The sequence below is a fragment of the Rhinatrema bivittatum genome, chromosome 3, assembly GCF_901001135.1.
Source record: "Rhinatrema bivittatum chromosome 3, aRhiBiv1.1, whole genome shotgun sequence".
NCBI classification, from domain to species: Eukaryota; Metazoa; Chordata; class Amphibia; order Gymnophiona; family Rhinatrematidae; genus Rhinatrema; species Rhinatrema bivittatum.
In genome coordinates, this window is record NC_042617.1 from 480,637,383 (window position 1) to 480,662,326 (window position 24,944).

The 24,944-nt window shown below is 43.8% G+C and overlaps 1 protein-coding gene across 8 annotated transcripts in view; it reads right to left on the bottom strand.

The window, feature by feature from the left end:
- WDCP (WD repeat and coiled coil containing) overlaps nt 1–24,944 on the bottom strand; it is a 119,754-nt gene that overhangs the window by 20,055 nt on the left and 74,755 nt on the right. For 4 of the 8 annotated variants that reach the window (XM_029596012.1, XM_029596013.1, XM_029596014.1 and 1 more), the window contains one exon: nt 1,036–2,926. In XM_029596012.1, the coding sequence (XP_029451872.1) occupies nt 1,036–2,907 (1,872 nt within the window). In that variant the 5' untranslated portion in view covers nt 2,908–2,926. Of the gene's footprint in view, nt 1–1,035; nt 2,927–3,782; nt 3,943–23,872; nt 24,231–24,944 lie in introns of those variants that run through there. The other 4 variants (XM_029596016.1, XM_029596010.1, XM_029596009.1 and 1 more) reach the window with 2 other exon arrangements.

Consider the following 24,944-nt stretch of genomic DNA (forward strand, 5'->3'; position numbering starts at 1 on the left):
CAAGGAAAAGTATCATTTTCCGAGTCTTCCATCATGATGACAGTCATGGAAATGCATTGTATATTGTGCATATCTTGACGAATTCAGTAATTACTGAGCAAAACACTAGGGGGCAGATTTTCAAGGATTTACGTGCGCCGAGCCTATTTTCAAAAGGCCCGGTGGCGTGCATATGTCTTGGGGCTTTTCGGAATGGGCGGGGGCAGATGGTCCGGGAGGTGTGGCCGAGGACTCCGGCACAGGGGGATTGTGTGCTGGCAGTCGGCCGGCAGGCGTATCTTCCAAAACAAAGGTAAGGGGGGTTTCTTTAGGGCTGGAGGGTGGGACAAGGAGGGGAAAGTGGGAGGGAACGGGGAAAGCCAGTGGGGCTCCCTGAGGGCTTGGCGCGCGCAATTTGCACTAGTGCGCACCTCCTTGCGCACGCTGACCCCTGATTTTATAACATGCGTGCGGCTGCGCGCACATGTTATAAAATCGGGCATAGATTTGTGCGCGCCGGGTTGCACGCACAAATTTACGCCTGCGCATACATTACAAAATCTGGCTCAATTTGCACTAGTGCGCACCTCCTTGCGCACGCAGACCCCTGATTTTATAACTTGCGTGTGGCTGCGCGCGCATGTTATAAAATCGGGCGTACATTTGTGCGCGCCGGGTTGCGCCCACAAATGTACGCCCGCGCGTAGGTTTTAAAATCTGCCCCTAGATGTACTTTTTTTTTTTTTTTTAAGGTTGCCAGAGATAGGATACTGGGCTCAATATACTATTTTCTGTTTGTAAATAAATAAACTGTGTACCCATTTCATGCCGCGCTACCAATGCTTTCTACCGCTAGAGTTCGCCTCTTGGTTCAAACTCTTATGAGCACCCAGCTGTATTCTTATAATATAAATGGAGAGAACAGAACCAGGCACCTTCCAGTACATTCTCACTCTTCAGACTCTTATTATTTTTAATATTTGCTGCTATAAATATCAAAGGTATCTTCACTTCTACACACCTGATTACAGTGACCTTCTCAAAGTAAATACGTACCTGGTAAGTGATATAGACACAAGGTGGGTCCATGCAAGAAGGGTAAGCTGAAGATGGTTTCTTCTCCTTCCCATGTCCCTCAGTCAGTTCAGAAAGATGCTTTTCCAAGTCTGCAAACCTGCTGCACAGTTTCTCCAGATCCGCAGACACCTGGCTTGTTTCTTTGGTGGCTAGCACATTGTTATTGTTACATACATTTAAAGTTTCACATGGTCTAGTGGAAGCTTTTTCAGGTTTCTCAATTTTATCTAAACTGACTGTTCGAATTTTAAGTTCCACATCCAAAGTTTCCAGATTCAAGGCAGGGCTTTTTTCATCAAGGTCACTTGCATTTGATGTCAGAATTTGCTCACAGTCAGTGATTTTAACTTCTTCTATGAGTCCTTTTCTGCCCGGAGAAGAGAGAACAGTATAACTTGGTATCAAGAGTTGTTGGTCCATGAACTGATCATCACTAGAGCAATCTTCAAAATGTATTCTTCGTCTGCCTTTACTCACAGAAGAATCAAGACCAGAAAGAGCACTCTGGCACTCACTAGGTAAAGCAGAAGCATCTTCACATATTACCTTTTTGACCATCAAACGGACAATATATTTGTCTGAGCTCGAGGATGGGAGAAATGCAGGATCACAAGACTTCTTCTTTCCAACCAAAACCACCAACATTTTGTCTGTAAGGAAACACAAGCCCTTCGGCCTTTCATTTAGTTCTAGATTAATTTGCTGAATAATGGGCATGCTAGATGAGGTTAATGAATACACCAAAATTGTTGAACAGGTGTTAGAAGCTACTGCAATAATGTGAGCTCTATGATCAAAAGCAAGTATGTCAGGGGCTAGAATTCCTGGAATGCTAACCTTTTTAGTGGTGGTTACTTTTTTTTCAAAATTCACTAGAATCAGATGGGAAGAGTCCTGACCACTACCTGTTAGTATATCCTTACGTTGCAGCTGAAAAATCATATTTAAGTCAGACTTTCCAGAATTTGCAAGAATGTGGGTTAGGTCCACAGGGCCTGATGAAGGTGTTTCTAAGTCCATACTCCTACATTTTTCTGAATCTGCAGACTTTTTCCCTGCAGCCATGGAAAACTTTTCATCCCTTAAAAGTAGGTTAGTCTGTGCACTAAAAGAAGAGGATTCAATTTCAGCTGGAACATCAAACGCAATGCTTGCATTTAATCCACAGATCTTATCCAATGGAAGCTCAGTAGCTACGGCAACTTGACAGTCCTCAGTTGTTTCAATAGCACAGATATAGCCACCTACATCAAATACTGGGCAAATGGAACAAGCATTAAGAGTTCTCTCAGCCTTATCCCACGTATATGAAAGAAGAGCATTGCCTACAGCAACTACAAGTCGGTGACCATCTCTAGTCCAACAAGCGCAGTGAATAAGACCACTGCATTTAATATCTGCTTTTACGCTGGAGTTGTCACAACGGACATTGTACAAAACAGAGACATTCCGTTTAGTCAATACTGCTAGTACATCTTGTTTTGGATGCCAAACACAGCCCTGGGGAAGCACTGGAAATGCTTCACCTACTTCACAAGTCCGAGACACCATAAGCTTGATTTTTTCAAAAATATTATAAAGCAGCTGCCAAACAGTGACATGTTTTTTATGCTGAACACAAAGTAAACTGGGGGTGTCTGCAGAGCAAGCAGGACCCCAGTAAAGTCCATGTACATGTTCAAACTGCCCAATCACAGTAGACTCCCCGAACTTTGGTTCTTCGTTATGAATGTGTAAAGCTGTCAGCACCACTTGTCTCCCGTCTGTCCAGGCTAAGCCATGCACAGGATGGATAGCTTGGAACAGGGCATTCAGACCAGTCCTTAAAAGTTTTCCTTTTCCCAGTTCCATTTTCTCTAATACCAGGCATCTGCAATAATGAAAAGAAAGTGCAGACTCTTAGAAACTTTTGAAATTTCCTACAAATACTGTAAAAACATGTCATAGAGCTGATGGGGTATGAATACAGAGAAAGAAGCCATTGGTTTAACTTTTGGACGACAAAGGTGCAATGGTGTTTTAATGCACAGTATCCTGACTAAATTCTGATTATTTGGCTTGCCTATAATTCTTCCTCCCCCATAAAATTAACCTAATTTAATGAGACATATTTCCCCTTATTCTGATAAAAACAAAACAAAACAAGAACGAACTAAATTAATTTAAACCAAATATAATTCTACTGAACTCCTGCTAATCATAGCTTATTTAGTTTCAGTAAGCTTACAGCCTTCAGACCTGTGGGAAAAAAAACAAAATGTTTTCATTTATTTATTTATTTAAAGAGTCTTCTATACCGATATTAGTGGAGACATCATATCGGTTTACAGTGAACTAAAGGATGGAAATTACAAAAAACAGGGAAAAGCCGGAGGGGATACAATGAACCAAAAAGCGCGGAATGAGCTTGAGTTTTCATCCTATAAAATGATTTAATATAAAGAATATAGACCCATGGCACAGAAAAATATCTGTAGCTGAGTCAGCAGTCGCTTCACAAAAGAGCAAAAACAAACTGAAGTGTTGTTTCACCCAGTTTTGAATTCTGTGGTCTTAGAAAGGTTAAAGTTATGACTAGCTAGCATCAGTACAATACAACTAAATTTAGTTAAAAGAAAACCAACAAAGTACTTGAGTAAAGAAACCACCTTTTTAATGCTAATAACATGTAAGATGCAGATACTAAGAATACTTCCTCAGGCAACAATGGTGAAATTTATACTTACCCATTAATTTCCTTTCCTTTAGTCCTAGCAGACCATTCCAGACAGGTGGGGATGTGCCCCCTGGCCAGCAGATGGAAGCAGAGACAAAAATTCAAGAGCTGATTTCACTCCCTATAAAAGGCCTGGTGCTGCCTCAGCTGCTCAGTATGTTATGCCGAAGCTAGAAAATCAACAGGAGCCATTGTAAGTTTTGATTTCCACAATTGTCACTATAACAAAGAACCTACTACCATCATCAGAGTCTCTTTCTTGGATCAGAGCTCAAATACCAATTCCAAGTTCGCAATCAGGATTACTGCATTCTGCATGGACAATTTTGCACTTGTCATTGGTTCTTCTGAGTGTAAGGTTCCCCTAGAACTGCAAAGAGTGAAGAAGAAAAAAAGGATATAACTCCACAAGAATAATTTTCTTAGCCAAACCACAAAGGTCAGGGATTGAGGATGCCGTCTGATTCCCTTTCCCTGGGCCACATTTCTCTACTGGAAGAAAGGCCCTCTTTTTGCTAAATTTTATTCCTATGTCTACTTATATCTATAGGCATGTATGTGTATAGTATATATAGATAACATATATACATATACAAGTTCAATCATCCCCCTTTTTTTTTTAAACCACAGTTGTTTTCTTGGGGTGAGTCCTGGACTAGTCTGCTAAGACGAAAGGAAATTAACAGGTAAGTATAAATTTCACCTTCCTTTTTGTCCTGCAGACTAGTCCAAACAGGTGGGATGTACCTGAGCAGTTCCTAGCCCGGGTGAGAGTTACTTAGGCCTACTTCCAGTATTCTCATGTTAGATGCCATGTCTTTTTTTATCTTTCCTTTAAAAGTATTAACCTCTAATATTCTGTGTATATGAGATGCGCTTGAGCTGCCTTACAGATTTTTCCTAGGGTCACTGGTCTGCCTGGTGCAGAGGACTCTGCCTGGCCGTTACTAAGTGTACTTTTAGCTCTGAATCTTGGCTTTGCCTTTGTTACGCATGCTAATTGCTTCCTTAATCCATTATGCACTTGCTGCCTTTGAAGTCACTTCTTTCTTGTAGGCCTCTGCAGCCAAATATAACCATCTGCTTGAGATCCTGCATTCATTAGTGAATTGCAGATATCCTCAAGGAGCCTTAAGCCTATCTCATGATCTGAGCTTCCGCTTCTAACTTTGACCTTTTGCATTCATAAAAAAAAAAAATCTTGTAGGACTTGTCTCATTATTGTCAAAACAACAGGGGTACATATTGGGCACTGTGATCCCTTTTTTTTCGTGAAAGGTTGCTCAAGAACATCCTGAAGACGGACTCCCGACCATTTCCCTTGTATTGCTTTTATGAGTTCACACATCCAGTCACTCTGCACATCACTAATGTTTTCAGAAAAATGTAATTGAAATGCTCAACTGAACCCATGATGACTTTTCCCTTTTGCGGGCCTTGTTTGACCAGCCTTACTCCCAGTATCCCTTAGTGGAAGGACTGATCGAGAGCCTGGACTCTTCCCCCAGAATATTGTATTTCTCATAACCTCTCAGAGGCCCCTCCCCGCCGCCCGACTCTAAGGCATGCTACATGGACCGCTTCCATCTCACCAGTGGTCCTAATCTTCCATCCTTACTTATTCTCTCTATGAAGCCTAGTCCTTATAGCGCCAAGGCTGGCCAGAGAATATCATGCTCTTTTTGGTAAGAATTATTTGCCTAAAATGAGGGAGAACCCTTGCGTGCCCCGCCCCCAGGCCAAGTACAGGGAGTGTATGGGCATCTCTTCCCAAGTCTGGATATTATCCATCGGGTCTCCCAGGAAACCTAAGCCTCCTGGTTCATGCTTTCCCTTTTCTTGTTAGCAAGTTACTCATTTGACCCAAATCACCTCTCCTGCCCTTTCATAAGGTCACAGCTCCTTCTGCGAGATCTTGCCCAATCAAGGCCTTCGGTATGTTCATTCTAATCTACAATTGCAAGATACTGCTGTTAGCCTGGGCACTCTTGGATTTCTAAGTTCACATAGAACAACTACAGGCCAGGCTCTAGTTCCTGATTCTTAGAACGCCTAATTTGCAACCAAATATTTGGAATTTTAACCAATTGGCCTTTGACATCTACCCGAACCTGGCCCCTTTGGTCCTCCATCAGGTTTCCTATTTAGTTTCTGCTGGTTCTGACCCCACTCTCCTCTCAGTCTCTATGGTTTATGCCAATGGACTAACTCTCTGAGGGACAGAGAAAGATCTGTTCCCCCTTAGAGGCAAGTATGAGGGCTTCCCCATACAAAAGACTGGGGAGAAAAAAAATAAAACCGAATGCTATCTAAAAACAGTATATGTTGACATAGGGCTACCCTTCAGTTCACCACTAAGCTGTTTGCTTAAAACAGTGCTTCCCAACCCTGTCCTGGGGGACTTGCAGGCAAATTTTCTCTCATGCATATTCACTGTGGATATCCTGAAAACCTGACTGGCTGGAGGATTCCCAGGACAGGGTTGGGAACCACTGGCTTAAAAGGAGGGACCAGTTTCCCTCCCTGTACCAGCGAGGCCTATTGTTCCTAGATCCTCCAAGTATCCGAAGCTCCTGTTAACTCAAGGTGGGGTGAGCCTCATTGCTGTCCTCGAGGGATCCAGTAAAAGATGTTTGACCAATATCTGGTCACAGAGCTTGCAGAAAATATGCAGGAATGCCTTTGAATTGCAAACCCTGAGCTTTAATTATTTATTTCTAGGCAGACCAATGCTTTGAACAGTCTTATAAAAGATTTTTTTTTTGACTGCACGTCGATTTTGCCAAATTTTGTTTACATGGTGTGCCAGATCTACTTGTAGTCCAGGGCAGCAGGGATCAAGGTTGCGATCCTGGGTGTTCAAGGCCAGTGGATTTTGCCATGGAGCCTCAGAGATTCTGCTGGCCTGAATGGGCGGGGGTGGAGGGTGAATTTTGCTAAGCTCCCCTCTACTAGGACCAGTCCATACTACCGCTCTCATCCCGAGGGGGAAAAAAAAGAAACAGTATCACAAAACCCAGATTGCACTAATCCCCCTGCAAAGGAGTACCCAAGGGACCCTGTACATATTCAGAGGTCCTTTGAGCTTGCAATGACCAGCGCAGACGAGGGCACTTAACTTCCCTTCTTCTAGCCTCACCATCCGTGAATCCTCCTGGGTCCTTATGCCCAGACCTCCCTTGCTCTGCAGACCCTTTACCTGCAAGAAACGGTCAGCATAGCCTCCTCTGAGGGATGCTAGCCTCCACCATAGGAGGTCTTGAAACACAAGTAATCATACAGAGCAGCCTGAGGAAAGAAAGGATAACTGTTTGAACTTCATTCTTTGTTCCACTAGCTACAGACTTCATAGCTGAAGGCAACTCCCACTTATGTGCTCCAATGTCCTACCCTGAGGAAATTTTCCTTCCTGTGGGAACATGACCACTATTTGGTTGCATGTGAGCTAACCGGCTAGAAGAGTTACCAATGCTATATCGCATTGCTTTTAGAAAGGTACATCCAAGCTGAATACACTTTTTGTGGGACCACTTTTATAATGGTCTACCATCATCTTCAGCTTATTTTGTTTTACCAGCTTCTCTAGGTAGCCTCCATCCTGCAGAGGGAAAGAAGAGAGGTAAATATATGGCCTGCTTCATACTCTTCATTAATATAGGACTACATATAAATAGGTACACTTCTCTATATGAAAACCGCCATATATTTTTTTTTTTGGCACAAGCAGCAGGTGAACAAGGCCTTTGAGCCTGCCTCAAGACTGGGTACCACTGCCTTTCCAGAGGTTCTGTCTTCCTCTTACTCCATTAGAACCTTCTATAAGCTCTAAGATTTTTTTTTTTTTTGAACAAGGAACTGAACCTTCTAAAAACCAGAACCCGGCCAGGAGCTGGAATAAGAAAGGGCACTGGAACTTGGATCTCACAACCAGGATCCAGGATTATAAACTGCAGCTTTGCTTCTGAGTCCAGCTCAAGAGGTTACTAGAGTTCCAGGGAGGTAATCAGCCACCACAGTCAGCTGCACAGCCTGCTCATTAGCACTTCTGCAACTCTTAATTGGCCTTGTCTGCCTGTTGGTAAAACACCCTCACAGGAATTTCTCAATTACTCTTACTTCAATTACAGAGTATAGCTATCTTTACCTGAAGCTGGCTCCCAAAGCTAAATGGGTACAATAGCCCAAATAAAACATACCAACATTCTTTCATTCAAGCAGACATGCTGATTTCCTTAGCCTTACCTGTGGTGTCATCTTCTTCGATTCCTGCTCAAACCAGGCAAAAATCAGGCCCTATGCCTGCTGTCCTGGGAGTCTGTGTTTACCAGGACATTCAGGCCCTTTGCCTGTTACCCGGGAGCCCACTGCCACCACAATCCATTTCCTGTGCTTATGCTTCATCTTGAAGACACCACCACCCTATATCCTAACCAATTTGGATTCCGGAAGAATCGCTCAACAGAAACTTTTCAACAATCCTTAAAAGACCCTATACTACAAGGTTTTGACTCAAATGAATCATACTACCTAGTGCTGATCGACTTAACTGCAGCTATTGACTATAGTATTCTACACCACCAGCTGAGAAACATAGGGATTGATGTCATCTTCTTTGATTCCTGCTCATACTAAGTTGGTTCACCTCATTCCTTGCAGACAGATCTTTCCAGGTAAAACTAGACAACCACATTTCTGACACATTCCAGTGCACAACTGGTGTTCCACAAGGTTCAGCGCTATCAGCAACCCTATTTAATATATACATGCTACCGTTGTGCAAATTACTAACAGAGCTAGGAATTAAGAACATAAGAAATTGCCATGCTGGGTCAGACCAAGGGTCCATCAAGCCCAGCATCTCGTTTCCAACAGAGGCCAAACCAGGCCACAAGAACCTGGCAAGTAACCAAACAGCAAGAAGATCCCATGCTACTGATGCAATTAATAGCAGTGGCTATTCCCTAAGTAAACGTGATTAATAGCAGTTAATGGACTTCTCCTCCAAGAGCTTATCCAAACCTTTTTTGAACCCAGCTACACTAACCATATCCTCTGGCAACGAATTCCAGTGCTTAATTGTGCGTTGAGTGAAAAATAATTTTCTCAGATTAGTCTTAAATGTGCTGCTTGCTAACTTCATGGAATACCCCCTAGTCCTTCTATTATCTGAAAGTGTAAATAACCGATTCACATCTACTCATTCAAGACCTCTCATGATCTTAAAGACCTCTATTATATCCCCCCTCAGCCGTCTCTTCTCCAAGCTGAACAGCCCTAACCTCTTCAGCCTTTCCTCATAGGAGAGCTGTTCCATCCCCTTTATCATTTTGGTTGCCCTTCTCTGTACCTTCTCCATCGCAGCTATATCTAGATGCGGCGACCAGAACTGTACACAGTATTCAAGGTGCGGTCTTATCATGGAGCGATACAGAGGCATTATGACATTTTCTGTTTTATTCACCATTCCCTTCCTAATAATTCCTAACATTCTGTTTGCTTTTTTGACTGCTGCAGCACACTGAGCTGACAATTTCAAAGTATTATCCACTATGATTAACTTCTTTCTATAAGCAAACGATCTGCAGTTCTACATCCCTCTTAAAATACATTTGAGAAAATAGCTTCACTCATCTCTGAATATATGATCACAATAAATGAAAAACTTGTGCAACTGAAACTCTCGATGAATCCAAAAAAACCAGAGTTAATTTGGTTGAGCCGAAACCCCCAAAATCTATTCCTCCATGTATTTATCTTGTAAATCACCATTTAATCCCAGCTACTCAAGTAAGAGATCTAGGAGTCCAAATCAATAATAATTTAACAAAGAAAGCCCACATTAGCAAACTAATAAAAATCTGGATTCTACAAGCGGTGAATCCTAAGCTGACTGAAATTTTTACTATGCACAGTAGTTTTCAGAACAGTATTACGATCTCTAATATTCTCTAAACTAGATTACTGTAATTCCCTACTCCTAGGACTTCTGGCCAGTCATTTAAAACCCCTACAACTACTGCGGAATGCCGCTGCCAGACCTTTGAGTAGAACTGTAAACCGGTACGATAAGACCTGGTCTTGAGCATCGGTATATTAAAAGAATTTAAATAAATAAATAAACAAGGAAATATGTCCACATCACCCCAACTCTGATAGCACTGCATTGGCTCCCTGTACAGTCAAGAATATTATACAAAGTTCTAACAATAATATTCAACAACATTAATACGAACAACGACATGATGGGAATAACATTTAAACCACATATTCCCACAGAAACTCTTAGATCTCAGAATAAAGGCCTACTAGAAATCCCACCCGTAAGAAACTTTCATCTAACACAAACTAGAGACCGAGTGATATCAATTGCTGGCCCAAAGCTATGGAACTCTATGCCAGAGAACCTTCGAACAATAACAGACAACAAGAAATTTAAGACTTTGCTATTCTCTAATGCCTACTGTTTGACTGATACACACAATTCACCTTGACACAGATAACAGAAATTTGTCCTGAACAATACCCGCCCTTCTCTCAACCCCCTTATAATCTGGCTACATTTGCTTTTTGTGTGTCTGTATTTGAAGTACACCCTTAGTTTTAGAATGTTATCCTTGTTCACCTGTGTACCTGCCTACCTTTGTGTTCTACCCTGTACACCGTTGTGAACTAGTGATTCTCACATGGAAAATAAATAAATATATGTGTGTATATATATATATATATATATATATATATATATATATATATATATATATATATATAGGGCTCTTTGACTGTTTTCCTGGGCTTTTTGCTTCTAACAGGATATTTTAGGACTCTTTCCTGTTTTCCTGGAAGCCTGAATTGCAGCTCCTGCTGCTAAAGACACCACACATCAGCTGAGGCAGAGACATACTGAGGCGCACCAGGCCTTTTATAGGGAGTAAAGTCAGCTCTTGAATTTTTGTCTCTGCCTCCGTCTGCTGGCCAGGGGATGCATCCCTACCTGTTTGGACTAGTCTGCAGGATGAAAAGGAAATATCTAATAATTATAACAAAAGTTATTTTGGAGAAAAAAAACAAAACACCAAACACACCTTTATCTAGTTTAAATCTTTCAAATGCTAGCTAAACTATATAATCTCAAAACATTATTCAAAACTATTGACCAACACACACTTTAAATAAATAAAACTAAATGATTCTTTTTCCTTATACAGTAAATCCCACCAACACCTTTTGAATGAGAACCTGCCAGATATCAAAAGCTAAGCAAGGTTGGGCCTGGCTGGCACATGAATGCGAGACCACCTTAGAAGACTGGATAGGTAGGGCAATAATCATCACACTGCATTTTTATGGAGGCAAACTTGCATTTACCCACATAAAACCTTTTAAATATTGCCCCTGAATAGACAAGAAAATGTCAGTGTTTGTTTTCAAAGCAGTAGAGAGCTCTAAAATAAAAGTATGAGTCAGTAAGGTAGAGGATTTGTGCATGGGTGTCCTTCCAGCCATAACATATGTTAAAGACAATTGTGCAAACCGTGACGACATAATCCAACCTACAAGTTACTTGTATAATCAGACCTTATATTTAGTTCATTCTGGACAAATATATTAAGTTTGTCCAAAAAACAAAAAAGCCATCGCCTACAACTTATTTGCCGACCTCTATTTCTAAGTGAATTAACACAGCAACCACACTGTTTTATGGAAACAGAGGAGAAAGACCCTTTTGCACAGCTATCAAACGTTCAAGTTCTCAGCACCTGAACCTTGAATTTACATCACTCTGTAAGGAGAAAATACGAAAATTACCAAGACAACCACTAACTGCTCAGCAAATGGCAAAAGAAATAACCCCCAAATGACTGTGTGATCCATATCCAAGCTGATCTATTTGAAAAAGAGCAGACAAGGTGGTAGTCACTAGGAACAAGGGAGCCGCCTTGGGGTGATCTCCAAGGTCTTGGACTGAATTAGAAACTGGTTGAGTACCAGAAACTGAAGACAGTGCTATATCTAATTCAGTCAGAAGAAAGGTGATTAATGGAGTACCCCAGGGAACTTTCCTGGAGCTAGTTCTGTTCGGTGTCTTTGCTAACGATATTAAGAAGGAACTATAAGGAAAGGTTTGCAGAAGACATGTAGGTCTACAACAGAGTGGACACCCCATGCAGGAGCAGATGGAATAAGACGGGATCTATCTTGCAGAGTGCCCAGACCAGAACAAAGAGAGAAATACAGTGCCCCCCGCCCCCTCTCCCTTTTTTCTCTGGCGGCAGCAGCAGGAACCAGGACATCTCCCAGCATCTTCTGAAGGTTGCATTCTCCCTGGAACGCCAGATCCCTTAAAGGCCACACCAGAGGCAGGCCTCCCCACTGAAGGGCATGTGCCAAAGGGCACACCTCTTTGTGCAGCTCTTCGAGAGGCAGCCTCTACCACCTATCAGCAGATAAGCTAGGATTTTCCAACCCTCTCCTGGGACCAACAAACCTTCATCCTCATTCTGAGCAGAAGGTAAGACCTAAAATCTCTATTTACTATTCATCCAGCTGACATCTTGATAAACATATGACCTAACCTCACCTACTTAATCATGCCTGCCTCCTCCACAACCTGTCTCACACTACCTGCGCCCTGCCAGGCTCCACCCCACCACCAGAACTTACTAAAACACTCTCCACACTATCAATAATTACCATAAACACTGGACAAGAAAAATACTCTTCACATTATGGGGCGGATTTTAAAAGGGATACGCGTGTAATTCTTTTAAACCCCTCCTGTGTGTGCCGAGCCTATTTTGCATAGGCTCGGCGACACGCGTATGTCCCGAGGCTCAAAAAGAGGGGCGAGGTGTGGGCGGGGCGTGGGCGTGGCCAGAGGCCTCCGAAGGCCCACTCGGCTGGCACATGCAACCTACGCCTGCCCAGAGGCAGGCGCAACTTAAATAATAAAGGTAGGGGGGGATTTAGGTAGGGCTGGATTAGATAGGGGAAAGTGAGGGGGGGAAAGTGAGGGAGGGGCCAAAGGAAAGTTCCCTCCGAAGCCGCTCCAATTTCGGCGCGGCCTCGGTGGGAATGGGGAAAGCCATCGGGGCTCCCCTAGGGTTCAGCGCGCGCAAGGTGCACAAGTGTGCACCCCATTGTGCGTGCCGACCCCGGATTTTATAACGTGCGCAGCTGCGCGCGCATGTTATAAAATCGGGCGTAGATTTGTGCACGCCGGGTTGCGCGCACAAATCTACGCCCGCGCGTATGTTCAAAAATCTGGCCCTATGTGCTTAGACCACCAGATGAGCAAACCACCACAGATCCCTCATTTACTCACTCAAAACCAGGACAGCACACCCCACATGCAAGTCAATCTTACAGGACAATACTATTACTCCTGAATACTCGATTCATCCACAAGATCTAGCTGCTATATGACCCACTCACAGATGACCTAGTGGACATCCTGCGCCTAAGAGAAACTTGGATAGAGGCAGACAAACCCCAGCTCAACCAAGTCTGCCCTGATTTTACCCATACTCATCTCCCCCCTTCAAGAATAGAGGCAGAAAGATAAGATGCCTTCTTCAGGAACACTCTGGCACACTCCCACATGGAAAATGGTAGGAGCCGAAACCATCCTCCCCCAGGTTGGCACCCATCACAAATGAGGGAGCCTCCTAATATACCGCCTGCCAACTATCAATACCACAACCCTTCTACAATTCATATCAGAGATCCTAAAACACTCAAGGACACTAATACTTGGAAACTTCAACATTCATGTAGATGAGCCACAGCTCTAATGTTAAGATAGGTCTAGGGGCTCTAATGAGCCCCTAGACCTATCTTAACTACATAATGAGCCAACACACCCTGGACTTGGTACTTGCCCCACACAAATTCTAAACAAGCGGCAAATCAAGAGCATACAAACCAATACACTCTCTTGGACAGACCACCATTTTAGTATTTTCTTGCAAACCCACAAAAACAAGCTGGAAAGAGAGGACAAACATCATACCTTGACCCAGAATCCTTATTACACAACCTCCCAAGCATAATGGAAAATGTTCCGTCCCCCTCCATGGACATCCTGTTAAATGACTGGAACTCAGAATTCAAATTAGCCATGAATAAGATCACCCCAGGGAAAAATTTCACATCAAATAAATCCCAAACCAACATTGTATTGTTATTTCTTTGCATATACAATAAAAATATTAAAAAATATATTTTTTTAATCCCAAACCAACCTCTTGGTTCACATCAGAATTCAGAATGCTAAAAAGATTCAGCAAAAAGCTGGAACTGAAGTGGCATAAATCAAAATCCCATCCAATCAAGATCAAATGTAAACAGCATCAGACAGCATACTACAAGGTTACTTCCAAAGCAAAATGAGTCTATTACTTGAGATCAATCAAGCAAGCTGAGAACTCACCTAGAGAGAGATTCAAAATCTAACTCCTGAGATCCAACCCTCTTCTTTCCTCCACTTGCACAATGGAGATCCATTGTAATAAACTACTCAAATTCTTCATGAAAAAGATTGCATGATTCACAAGGGAAAAATGGTAAGTCCTCTACAAACACGGCAGCCATTCACACCACATTTCCTAACAAACTTCAGCCTACTATTGGAAGAGTATGTGGACATCCTGCTCACCACCTGCCTTGAAGACCCTTGCCCATCCTAGTTAATCAAATAAGCTAAATCTGAACTACTTTGCTGCATCCAGACCATGACCAATGGAGAAATTACTACTTACCTGATAATTTTGTTTTCCTTAGTGTAGACAGATGGACTCAGGTTATGCTCCCCTTGCCAGTAGATGGAGACGGAGCAAGTTGATGTCACAGTATATAAACCCCTGCAGTGATCTCAGCCAGCTAGTATTCTCTTCAAAAGCAACTGTGGACAGACTAGCAAAGAACTTGATTAAAAACAGTCAACCATTACTGTACTCAACCAACGAGAAACACTGAACTCAAGAAAGAATGTATGTATCCCAATTTAGGGACTGGATGAACACATACTAGTAATTCCCTGGGGCTCAGAGCTCCACAGGAAGACCACTGACACAAAGGTTCGGCAGCCGAGGGCATGAAGCTGAGTCTATCTGTCTACACTAAAGAAAATGAAATTATCAGGTAAGTAATTTCTCCATTTCCTAGCATGTAGACAGATGGACTCAGGAGCAGTGGGATGTACCAAAGTTACTCCCGAGTGGGACGGAAGGCTGCCCGCAGTCCAGTCAACACTGCATGTGCAAAGGCTGCGTCCTCCTGGGCCTGCACATCCAGATGATAAAACCAGGAAAAAGCGTGTAGGGAAGACTACATCCCAACTTGGCAATGTCAGCAGGAGACAACAATCTAACCTCCACCAATGACACTGCTTCAGCCATAGTGGAATGAGCCTAATCTGAGTATGCAATGGCTTTTCAGCATCCACATATGCAGCCATGACTACCTCCTTAATCCAGCAAGCCACAGCAGCCCATGAAGCTGGTTCGCCCTGCATACTCCCACTATGAAGGACAAACAGGTGATCCATCTTACGGAAAGGTTCAGAAACCTCCAGATACGACATGTCTCCTGACATTCATGGGACGCAAGAGGTGATACTCCTCTGCATCCCTGTCCTTAACCAAGAACGGCAAAAAAATGGACTGATTTAAGTGAAAATCCAAAACCATCTTAGGCAAAAAAGAGGGAACAGTATGAGGTTGTTTCGCCCCCGGAGTCACCCGAAGGAACGGATCCCAGCAAGACAAGGCCTGCAGCTCGGAAATTCGACTAGCAGAACATATCGCCACCAGGAACACCGTCTTCAAGGTTAACAACCGCAAGGAATGACTACCCAGTGGTCAAAACGCAGGGTCCGCCAAGAAATCCAACATCAGGTTAAGACTCCATAATGGAACCAGTAATCTCAAGGGAGACTGAAGATGTTTTACTCCCTTCAGAAAATGGGCCACATCAGGATGAGATGACAAGGCGTCACCATTCACCTGACCCCAGAAACAGGCAAGAGCCGCAACATGCGCCTTCAAAGAGTTAAGGGCCAAGCCTTTATCTAATCCATCATGTAAAAACTCCAAAATAAGCGGAATCTTAACTGAACAAGGAAGAACACCGCGATCCTCACACCAGTCCTCAAACACTCTCCAAACCCACACATAGGCTAAGGAAGTGGAGAACTTTTGAGAGCGGAGCAAGGTAGCAATCACCACAGAAGAATATCCACACTTTAACAGGTGAGCCCTCTCAAGGGCCAAACCATAAGACAGAAATGAGATGGATTCTCATGAAGAACCGGTCCCTGCTGCAACAGCTTCTGGTGCAGCAGAAGACAAAGGGGGGTGACCACCAGGAGTCTTCGTAGATCTGCATACCACGGTCAACTGGGCCAATCCAGGGCTACCAGGAAAACCATCCCCCTGTGGCCTTTGACCTTATGAACTATTCTGCCCAACATGGGCCACAGGGGAAAGCCATAAAGCAGCTTGTCTTTTGATCAGACCTGTATTAGAGCATCGATACCCAGGGACCACAAATCTCTCCTGCGACTGAAGAACCGAGGAACCTTTGCATTGCAAAAGTCGCCAGAAGATCTAGGAACGGAAGGCCCCAGTGATCCACTATCAGCCGAAACACCTCATCCGACAACACCCATTCTCTTGGGTCCAGACTCTCCCTTGAGAAAGTCTGCTCTTACGTTGTCTTTTCCTGCAATGTGAGAGGCCGAGATCACCTGGAGATGGCCTTCCACCCATTCAATGAGTTGGTCTATTTCCTGCAACACTTGCTGGCTCTTGGTTCCTTCCTGCCAATTGATGTAGGCCCCCATCTTCTAGGGAGTCAGGATCTGCCTCACCAGTGCCAACTGGGTTCCCATATGGGATACCCACAGCTAATCGAGACATGCTTCGGTGTGTAAACATAAGACTGGAAGAGGGAGGGGCCACCGGCTGTGGATCTGATCTGACAGGATTGGTTGAAGTTGATGACTGTGCCTGAAGAAAGGATTGCAATCCTTGAAAAAAAAACTCTACCCAAGAAAAGGCAGAAGGATCCAGGCCAAAACCAGATGGTACTGAAGCGGGGCCCACTGAGCTGCTATCTCCTGTGGAGGAACCAGTCAAGGGAGTTCCAAGGTCTGGAGTACCGCCAGACAAATCCTTAGCCAAACCAATATCAGGCTGGGAGGACCCAGGCTTAGCAAACTCAGAGGAAGACAATTCACCTTGAGCTTCTAAGCAGCACTGAGATGTCCGAATATGACAGGCAACGTAGATAGAAAGGCACTTAGGTTTCTTGTTCACCGGCGCTATTAGTGCACAGCCAATAGAGAATGTGCGTTCAGCAGCTCGCGCTGAAAAGTTCAAGCACACAAATTTTATGCATATAAAAATTAGGCGCTCCCAATCACAAGTGCTGTAAAAAAGCACACGCATAAGCTGTGCACCCAAAATCTGGGCGCACTGCTGATACACTTAAAAATGTGTGCACAAAAGATGTGCCCAAAATGCAGCGCACATATACGCAGAGCCAGACGAACTGCGCACACCAACGTTCTGAGAGCACTCGAGCATGCACAGAAGTGCGCAAAAACGCCGCCACAGCCTACCACGTAGCATGCACGGAAAAGCCTAACTGCGGGGCTCAACCCACCAGGCTGCCCAGCTCCTCTAACCCCCACAGGCATGGGAACAAATGTCAGGATGGCGTGCCGAGAATGGAGACTGGAGGAAGTCCTGCAACCCCTCTGCACTATCTCTGCCTGAACTTTTTTTTTTTAGAACTTACCGGAGCTCAGTCTTACCTGGCTGAGTATAAGAAACGATCTCTAATACAGAGGGAGAGGGCACTTGCCATCACCGCCGCATTCGGCTTCCTGTACCCGCTGCCTTTAAGCTGTACAATCAGCTAAGCCCATGCCAGCATAAACCAGCAACCACATCAAGGCACACTTCTGAGGGACCACGGAAATCACCTCAGGAAGTCTCTTCTAAAATTCTCCTTCCAAATCTGAAGCAATCCCCATAGGGAGGGAGATGCATGTCCGCCATCTGCTGGAGACGAAGAATACTGGCAGGCTGAGGTCGCTGCAGGGGCATATAATACTGTGACGTCAGCATCCTCTGTCTCTATCTGCTGGCAGGGAAGCATAATCCTAGCATGTTCTGAGTCCATCTGTGTACCCGCTAGGAAATGTATCATTAATAGAGGCCCATCTTCCAAGCTGCCTAAAGAGAGCAATAATAGGACCCACACTGAAGAACCCATCTATCACCCAGTCTCAAATCTCCCCTTCCCAGGCAAAATCATAGAGAAGGAGATACTGTTGTAACTCTCCAAGTATCTTTTCACCATCAGTGTCCTAAATCCCCAATCAATCTGGCTTCTAGCTACACTATCACCAAAACCATACTAATTAACCTAGTAGATGAGCTCCAGCTATACCTGGATCATGGTCAATTATAAAAATTAATACTCTTGGAACTCTTAGCAGCTTTTGATACAATAGACCACAACCTCATCTCCAGATTGAGCAACCTAGTCTGTAGCACTGGGAACAGTGGTCTCTAAACCTCATGCTCTCTTCTGCAATGTGCCACAAGCCTCCACCTTATCATCCAAAATATTCAATATCTACATGGCCCCTCTGGGCAAGCTCAGCAATAGTCAAATTGCATACTAGTCCTAATCTGCTGATATAGGGGCCAATGTAATAAGGTGCGCTGAAGTTGCCGCAGGTTTGTGCGCGGATGTACATGCGTTTTCCCATGCAAAGCCCAATAAGGTGATGTAATAAGGGTTTTGTGCGTGGGACAAAAGCGCATACGAACATGCTTACACATCCACAGTTTTTCCTGCACAAATGCATGCTAATGGCATGCAAAGGAGACGATTAACTAATCATAGGCAATACAGGGAGCCGTGCAAATGCTAGTGCAAGTTTTTTAATGTGGGTTTTTTTACCGCCATGGTCAGGGCACGAGTTAAGTGTCAGGGGACCTATGTTGGCGTCAGAGCGTCCTGAAAACCACCTAGCTGAGCGCCTCTCTTGGCATCCGAGTGGCCAGTTTAACTAGGCACCCGATCATATAGATTCAGGACCAAATAAGCGCCAAACTCAGCACCTGAGCGGCAAGAGAAGCTAAACGCCTTTCTTGGCACCCAATCACCCAGATTCACTCCAGTCTGAGCGCCTATGTTGGCACCCCAGCGTTCACATAACATGGCCAATAGAGCATCTAGCTTAGTGTCCAAGTGGCAAGATTAGCTAGGTGCCTGAGTGCATTGAAAAGCACCTGAGTGGCTACCTAAGCTGGGTGTTCGGCCACCAAATAGGCGCTCATACATGTGCTTTTCAAGGTACTCGGGCACCCTAAAAAGAGCCTAGTTAAGCTGGCTAATTGGAATCCAAGATAGGCGCTCATATAGGGGTGTATATGGGGAGATGCGTATGGGCATACAATTAACTTCCGCGAGAACTTCCTGTTTTATTGGGTGTGCCACCACAATGCCTCCACCAGCGTGCCAGCACAATTTTACCACCAGGGACGTTGCCCTTTTTATTTTTTATTTATTTAGTGCTTTTTTATACTGGCATTCATGATACAGATCATATCATGTCAGTTTACAAGTAACTGGGGTTTTAACCACTATTAACATAGTGTAGAGAAGTAAAAAAGTTACAATGAACAGGGGTGAAAGAACTGGGGGAAGGAAAAAATAGCAGACAGTGACTAGATAACAGTAATAATTATTTACAATGTGTTGAATGTTTGGTCATGATAACTAGGGCGGCTCTGAGCTTAGGAAAAGGCCTGTTTAAATAACCAATTTTGGTGGCTAATGAAGCCAACTTATATAGGCGTGTTGGGGAGAGGCAAAACATGAGAATGGCCAGAGCATGGGAGGAGCTGCAATCAGAATTCAAGAGGAGCCTCGTACCCATGTGGAATAAGTAATGCCTGGGTTATGGGTTAAAAAGTCTTGGGCTGGATATTTAATCCTGGGGTGGAATCGTTAGGGGTTGGAAGTTAGAATTTTTTGCATGACGTGGGTACTTTATGGCTTGAATGAGGCTCTAGGAACCGGTATTTATGTTAATATAAATGGGGTACGAGTTGGCATATTGTTCAGGAGTTGGGCCTTTAGTAGCAGTTGTGAGATTTATGGAAAAAGCCATTATTTTATTTGTATTCAATTATTTATGCATACATTGAACAGCAATTTTACATTTATGTTTGTGCATTTTCATATTGTAGATTGAGGACCTCAAGAAGAAGGCCAGATGGCTCCAGCTAAAGAAGAGGAGGTGGCTGGAGCGGATGCAGGCTCAGCAGGCCGGGACTGGTGATATGTTTTGTCTAGCCATATAGGTCATAATTTGACTGTATATATCCTGTTTCCAGTAGAATTCATACATTGGCATACTACAAAAAAAATAATTTTAACTCTGCGTTATCTTATATAACCCATATGTTTTTTCAAATGTTACTAGTTGCATGACATATAGAACATATATATATATATACACACACACACACACAATCTTCATGACCCTACATTCAAAAATTGGACTGTACTGTCTATGGGTTAGGTTCCTTGGACCTGTTTTTTCCCTAACCCAACATCTAAGCTGGTAAAGTTTGCCCATAAACAATGAGTGCAAATTACAAGTTCTCTCTTCACAGCTAATAACATCCCATCGCTGGAGAAAGATGAAGAAATATAGGCCGGCGACGCACCAGTCCCGGGCACCTCCCTGGCAGCTGCATCCGCTCCTGGGAACAGGAGATTCCTCCCCCACCGCAGCCACAGCACCCTCACCCCCCATTCCTGTAGGGCCTCCTCCCCGTTCCTACCAGGGCAGTAGGGAGGCAGGGACACAGACTGGGCAGCCTTTGCTGCTTGAGGGAGGCTGTTCTCACCAAGCATCTCCTCCCTCACCCTCCGGTGGCTCAGCTTGAGGAGCCGGCCCATCACCTACAGCAACCGCTGCAAGGGATGAGCAGGTTTCTCAGCAGCAGTTTGCACGAGCCGTCCCGAGGTTGGGGGAGGAGATGGTGGTGAATCGGGCAGCCCTTGGGGTTTTTGTGCTGAGGCTGCCATGTGCCTAGGTGAGGTCCAGCAGAATCACAGCAGACTTCTGCTGGCCTTAGCTAGGCACATGGGCCTGTTTCCGCCTCAGCAGCAGCCCCAAATCTGTTGTCTCTGCCCTCCCCACTGTCCTGGCCCCCTTTTTTTTTTTAATGTCAATAGTTTTTCTCCTTAGAGGAACACATCCCTTTTCTTTTGGTTTTTGTATAATATTGTACATAGTTTAAATATTTTTATAAAGATTATATTTTAATAGAAATGATGAGTATATTCTTTATTTCCTTCAAATTTAGCTATTTTAAAAGAATATTTGGAAGGTTACTACCTTTAATTAAGTAAAACAAGGTGCTTTATCTTGAACTGGTTTATTTAACATAAAAATAAATTAACGACGGTCAAGAGGCATAAAACATATTTAATGTCTGGGTACCAATCCTGGATTGGCCACTATTTGAAAGAGGAGGATGAGCTTGAAGGAACCTTGGTCTAACTCATTCTTATGTGGATGGCGAAGTCTATTTAAACAGACAAAGTGTACAATAATCAGAAGCATTGGCACCAGAAGAAGGAGAAGTAGTCAAAATTGCCATCTTCACTTGAAACAGCAGCGACACGGACATCCAGCTGAAAAAAGATTAAATGAATGAAAACATTTAAAAATTGTCCGGAGCTAGTCTTGCATAAGAGAAAAAGGAAGGGGAGGGAAGGAGGGTGGATAGGAGAGTGATCACCAAGAGAAGAGGGAGGGGTGGAGGAAGAGAGGGGGATAGGGGCGAGGTAGGAGAAATTGTCCTGAGGGGATGATACCACAGTAATTTTTAAGGTGACACTAACTCACATGTTTAGAAGAGACGAGCCACGTAGGAGAGATTCCCAAGTATATGAGGATTTAGAAGTACGGAGTCATGTGGGAGGAGTCACGAACTGCATGTGAGGGAAGCATTCACACCGGCTGGCTGTGCAGTAGCTCACTGTCCAAAACTGTGTACAGCAGTGATGAGCGACGGCAGGCCAGAGAAGGCAGATGCATGGAGGGAGAGCTGTCAGCAAAGAGATGATTCTTGCAGCCATGACATCCTTGAACACCAGAAGGAAGTGCAGAAGGTGTTTGCCTGAGCGGCAAGATTAGCTAGGCACCTTTCTGGGCACCCGATTGTACAGGTTTGCGAGCCACTAAGCGCTTAGCTCAGTGCCTGAGCGGCAAGGAGAGCTAGGCGCCTTTCTGGGTGCCCAAGCGTATAGATTTTTCTGCCACGAACAGAGGACGAGCGGCCTGATAAGCTGAGCGCCTATCTCGACTTCAGAGTGGCCAGCTTAGCTAAGCGCTTTTCTCGGCATTCAAATAGCCAGCTTAGGTAGGCGCTTCCCTGGGCAGACAGATACACGGCCAGAAGAGCAGCAAGATTGTTAATTAGCTCACATCCAAACTGGAGCACCTATCTCACTGCTATGCCAGTGTGAATTAGCATGCAAAAATATTTGACATGTTTTCTGCAGCACAGTTATTGGAAATATTAACATTACTTTCCAGGGTCATACTTTCACTTAATAGGAAGACCCATTTGCTCGCTTGCTTTTATGTGCGGATTATCAGCACGGGTTTTGAACGCGGTTGTGGCTGCTAATTACATAGGTCCTTACCATGCTTGGGTACGTGCATTTTCCCATATGTGCGTGGATTTCTGCGCACAAATCATTTGCATAATTTGTTTTTTTACAGCCCGCGGAAGTGGCAGCTTCAGCCGCGCACGGTGATCAAAACCTGCATCATAACTAGCGCCTGTTTTGCCGCAGGTCTTATTACATCGGCCTCATAGACTGCTGAACCCGACTCAGCACAAACCAAGGCTCAACCACTGCCAACTGTCTACATCAAAACAAAATAAGCTCAAATCCCAAAAAGACAAAGATGCTATGGATCGGGAACAAGGAACCCTGCCACGTCTTTCCAAAAGTGACCCTCAACAGTACAACCCTAACCTTCAGCTCTTAAGTATGGAGTCTAGGCTATATACACAGGACTCCCAACTCACAACAAAAGCCCAGATCCAAGCAGTGTCCAAAACAGCTTTTTTCCTTCTCTGCCATCTCCAACTCCTCTTGGACAACAGCACCTTTGCAACTGCTGGCTAGGCTTCAGTAATCTCCTGCCTTGACTACTATAATTCCCGCTATGCTGGAGTCCCCCTATGCCCTTAACTGCCACCTGCAGCTTGTACAAAATGCTGCAGCCTGCATGTTAGTGAAGGCCAACAAAATTGATCACATAATCCCTGTTCTGAAAACCCTGCCTTGGCTCCGGATGTTCTACTGTACTAAATTCAAACTCTTAGCCCTAGCCTATATATATGTTTTTCAATGAGAAGGAAGTTTAGAACAAGAGCATTATACAAGGCTCAGACTCCAGAATAACATTAGAAAATATATTTCTTCACAAAAAACGATGATGGATACGTGGAACAATTTCCCAGGGAAATGGCAGAGGCAAAACAGTAAGAGAATTCAAGACGACACAGGAGAACAGAAGATCCTTGGTTGCAAAGAAGGGAAAGCCAGTGATCATCTGTGTCCCATGGCCCTTCAGTGATACACAGACAAAAAGAAACACAAATATAGCACAGTTGCCCTGCTATAATCATAACAAACTTTTTAAATAAATACCTTTACTGGATTAGAAACACCATTTGACACCACTTCATCACACATGTGAGAACAAGCAAGCATATGCAAGTGACAGGAACTGTATGTGAAAATATGTATGACAACAAGAAAACTTAGCCAGATGAGTTTACAGTTTGAAAATACATATTTTGGGGCGAGCACTGAATATGAAAGTTAACATGGTTAAAAACTGAAGCAGTACATTACAATTAGAAAATATACAAACATTAGGGTTAGTGTAGTTAAAGCAGTTTGCACTTTGAAACTATATGATCTTTGTAAATAACTACTGTGCTGGTAACCCAGTAATAAGAGTTTAGTGTTTTGGAAGAATACCTGGTGTGGAGTTTGGGGAGGCACCTTGATGGCCAACAACCTCCAGATAGAAGAGAGGTATTGGATTTCACAGAGGAGAGTCCCAAGAGAGTGGCCTCCCTGGCCAGCTCAAGAGAACAGAGCACCCCTTCTGCCTCTAGCATACATCACTATGCTTGACCCATACTGCTGAACCCTAAAATAATCAGAGACTGGCACTAGGCTCTCACCGGCTCTAACGAAGGTCTTCATAGGAGTCAAGTATTATATCTCTATAGGAGGGCCATCTAATAGCTCGAGGTGAAGTGTTAGTGGTGGTTTAGGGGCCAGTTTTTCATGTAGAGTGAGATATACGAACAGCACAGTACACCTTAGTGAAGATTTGACATCATTTGGAGTGAGGAAAGTCTCACAAAGATGACATTTCTACTATGTTCTCTCACCCTAGTTTGATGGACTGTATAACAGGGTACCATCAAGCTAATCCCACCCCTTCCCAAAATTTACATTCACACCATGCACTACCATTATCGCATGAGTTATGGCGGTTAACGCCATAATGCATTTTGATGAATGACCTTGTATATTTTGTGTAACCCATTAAGGGGTTACAATATCATCATCCATTAATATACTAATAGATTTCAAAAAAGGTATTACGATTTAGCTAAATTTAATCAGTTACCAGACTTCACACCAAAAATGCTATTTCACCAAACATCCAAACCCAACTGGCAGTAGGTTGTAAAAACTTTATAAAAGTTTTCCAATTTCTACCACGTTACCTCCTCATCACTCTCATTTAGAAATATGTTGCTCATATTTCTACTGGATCCCGCAAATACAATGTGAATTGCATCCCACCCCACTTTTGGCAGGATACGTCTCACTCCTCCATATATAGAGGGTCAAAAAGACCTTTTCCATGATCATGCACTTCTGTTTTCAGGCAGCATTCATGGACCTTTCCAGCTCCTTGACACACTATCCGTCCTCTACTTCCCTTCTGGAAAAGGGGTTAACTCCAAGTGGTCCTTTCTAGCTGTGGGAAAGCCTAATCCAGGTTCCCGAGGTAATCTCTTGAGAAAAAAGA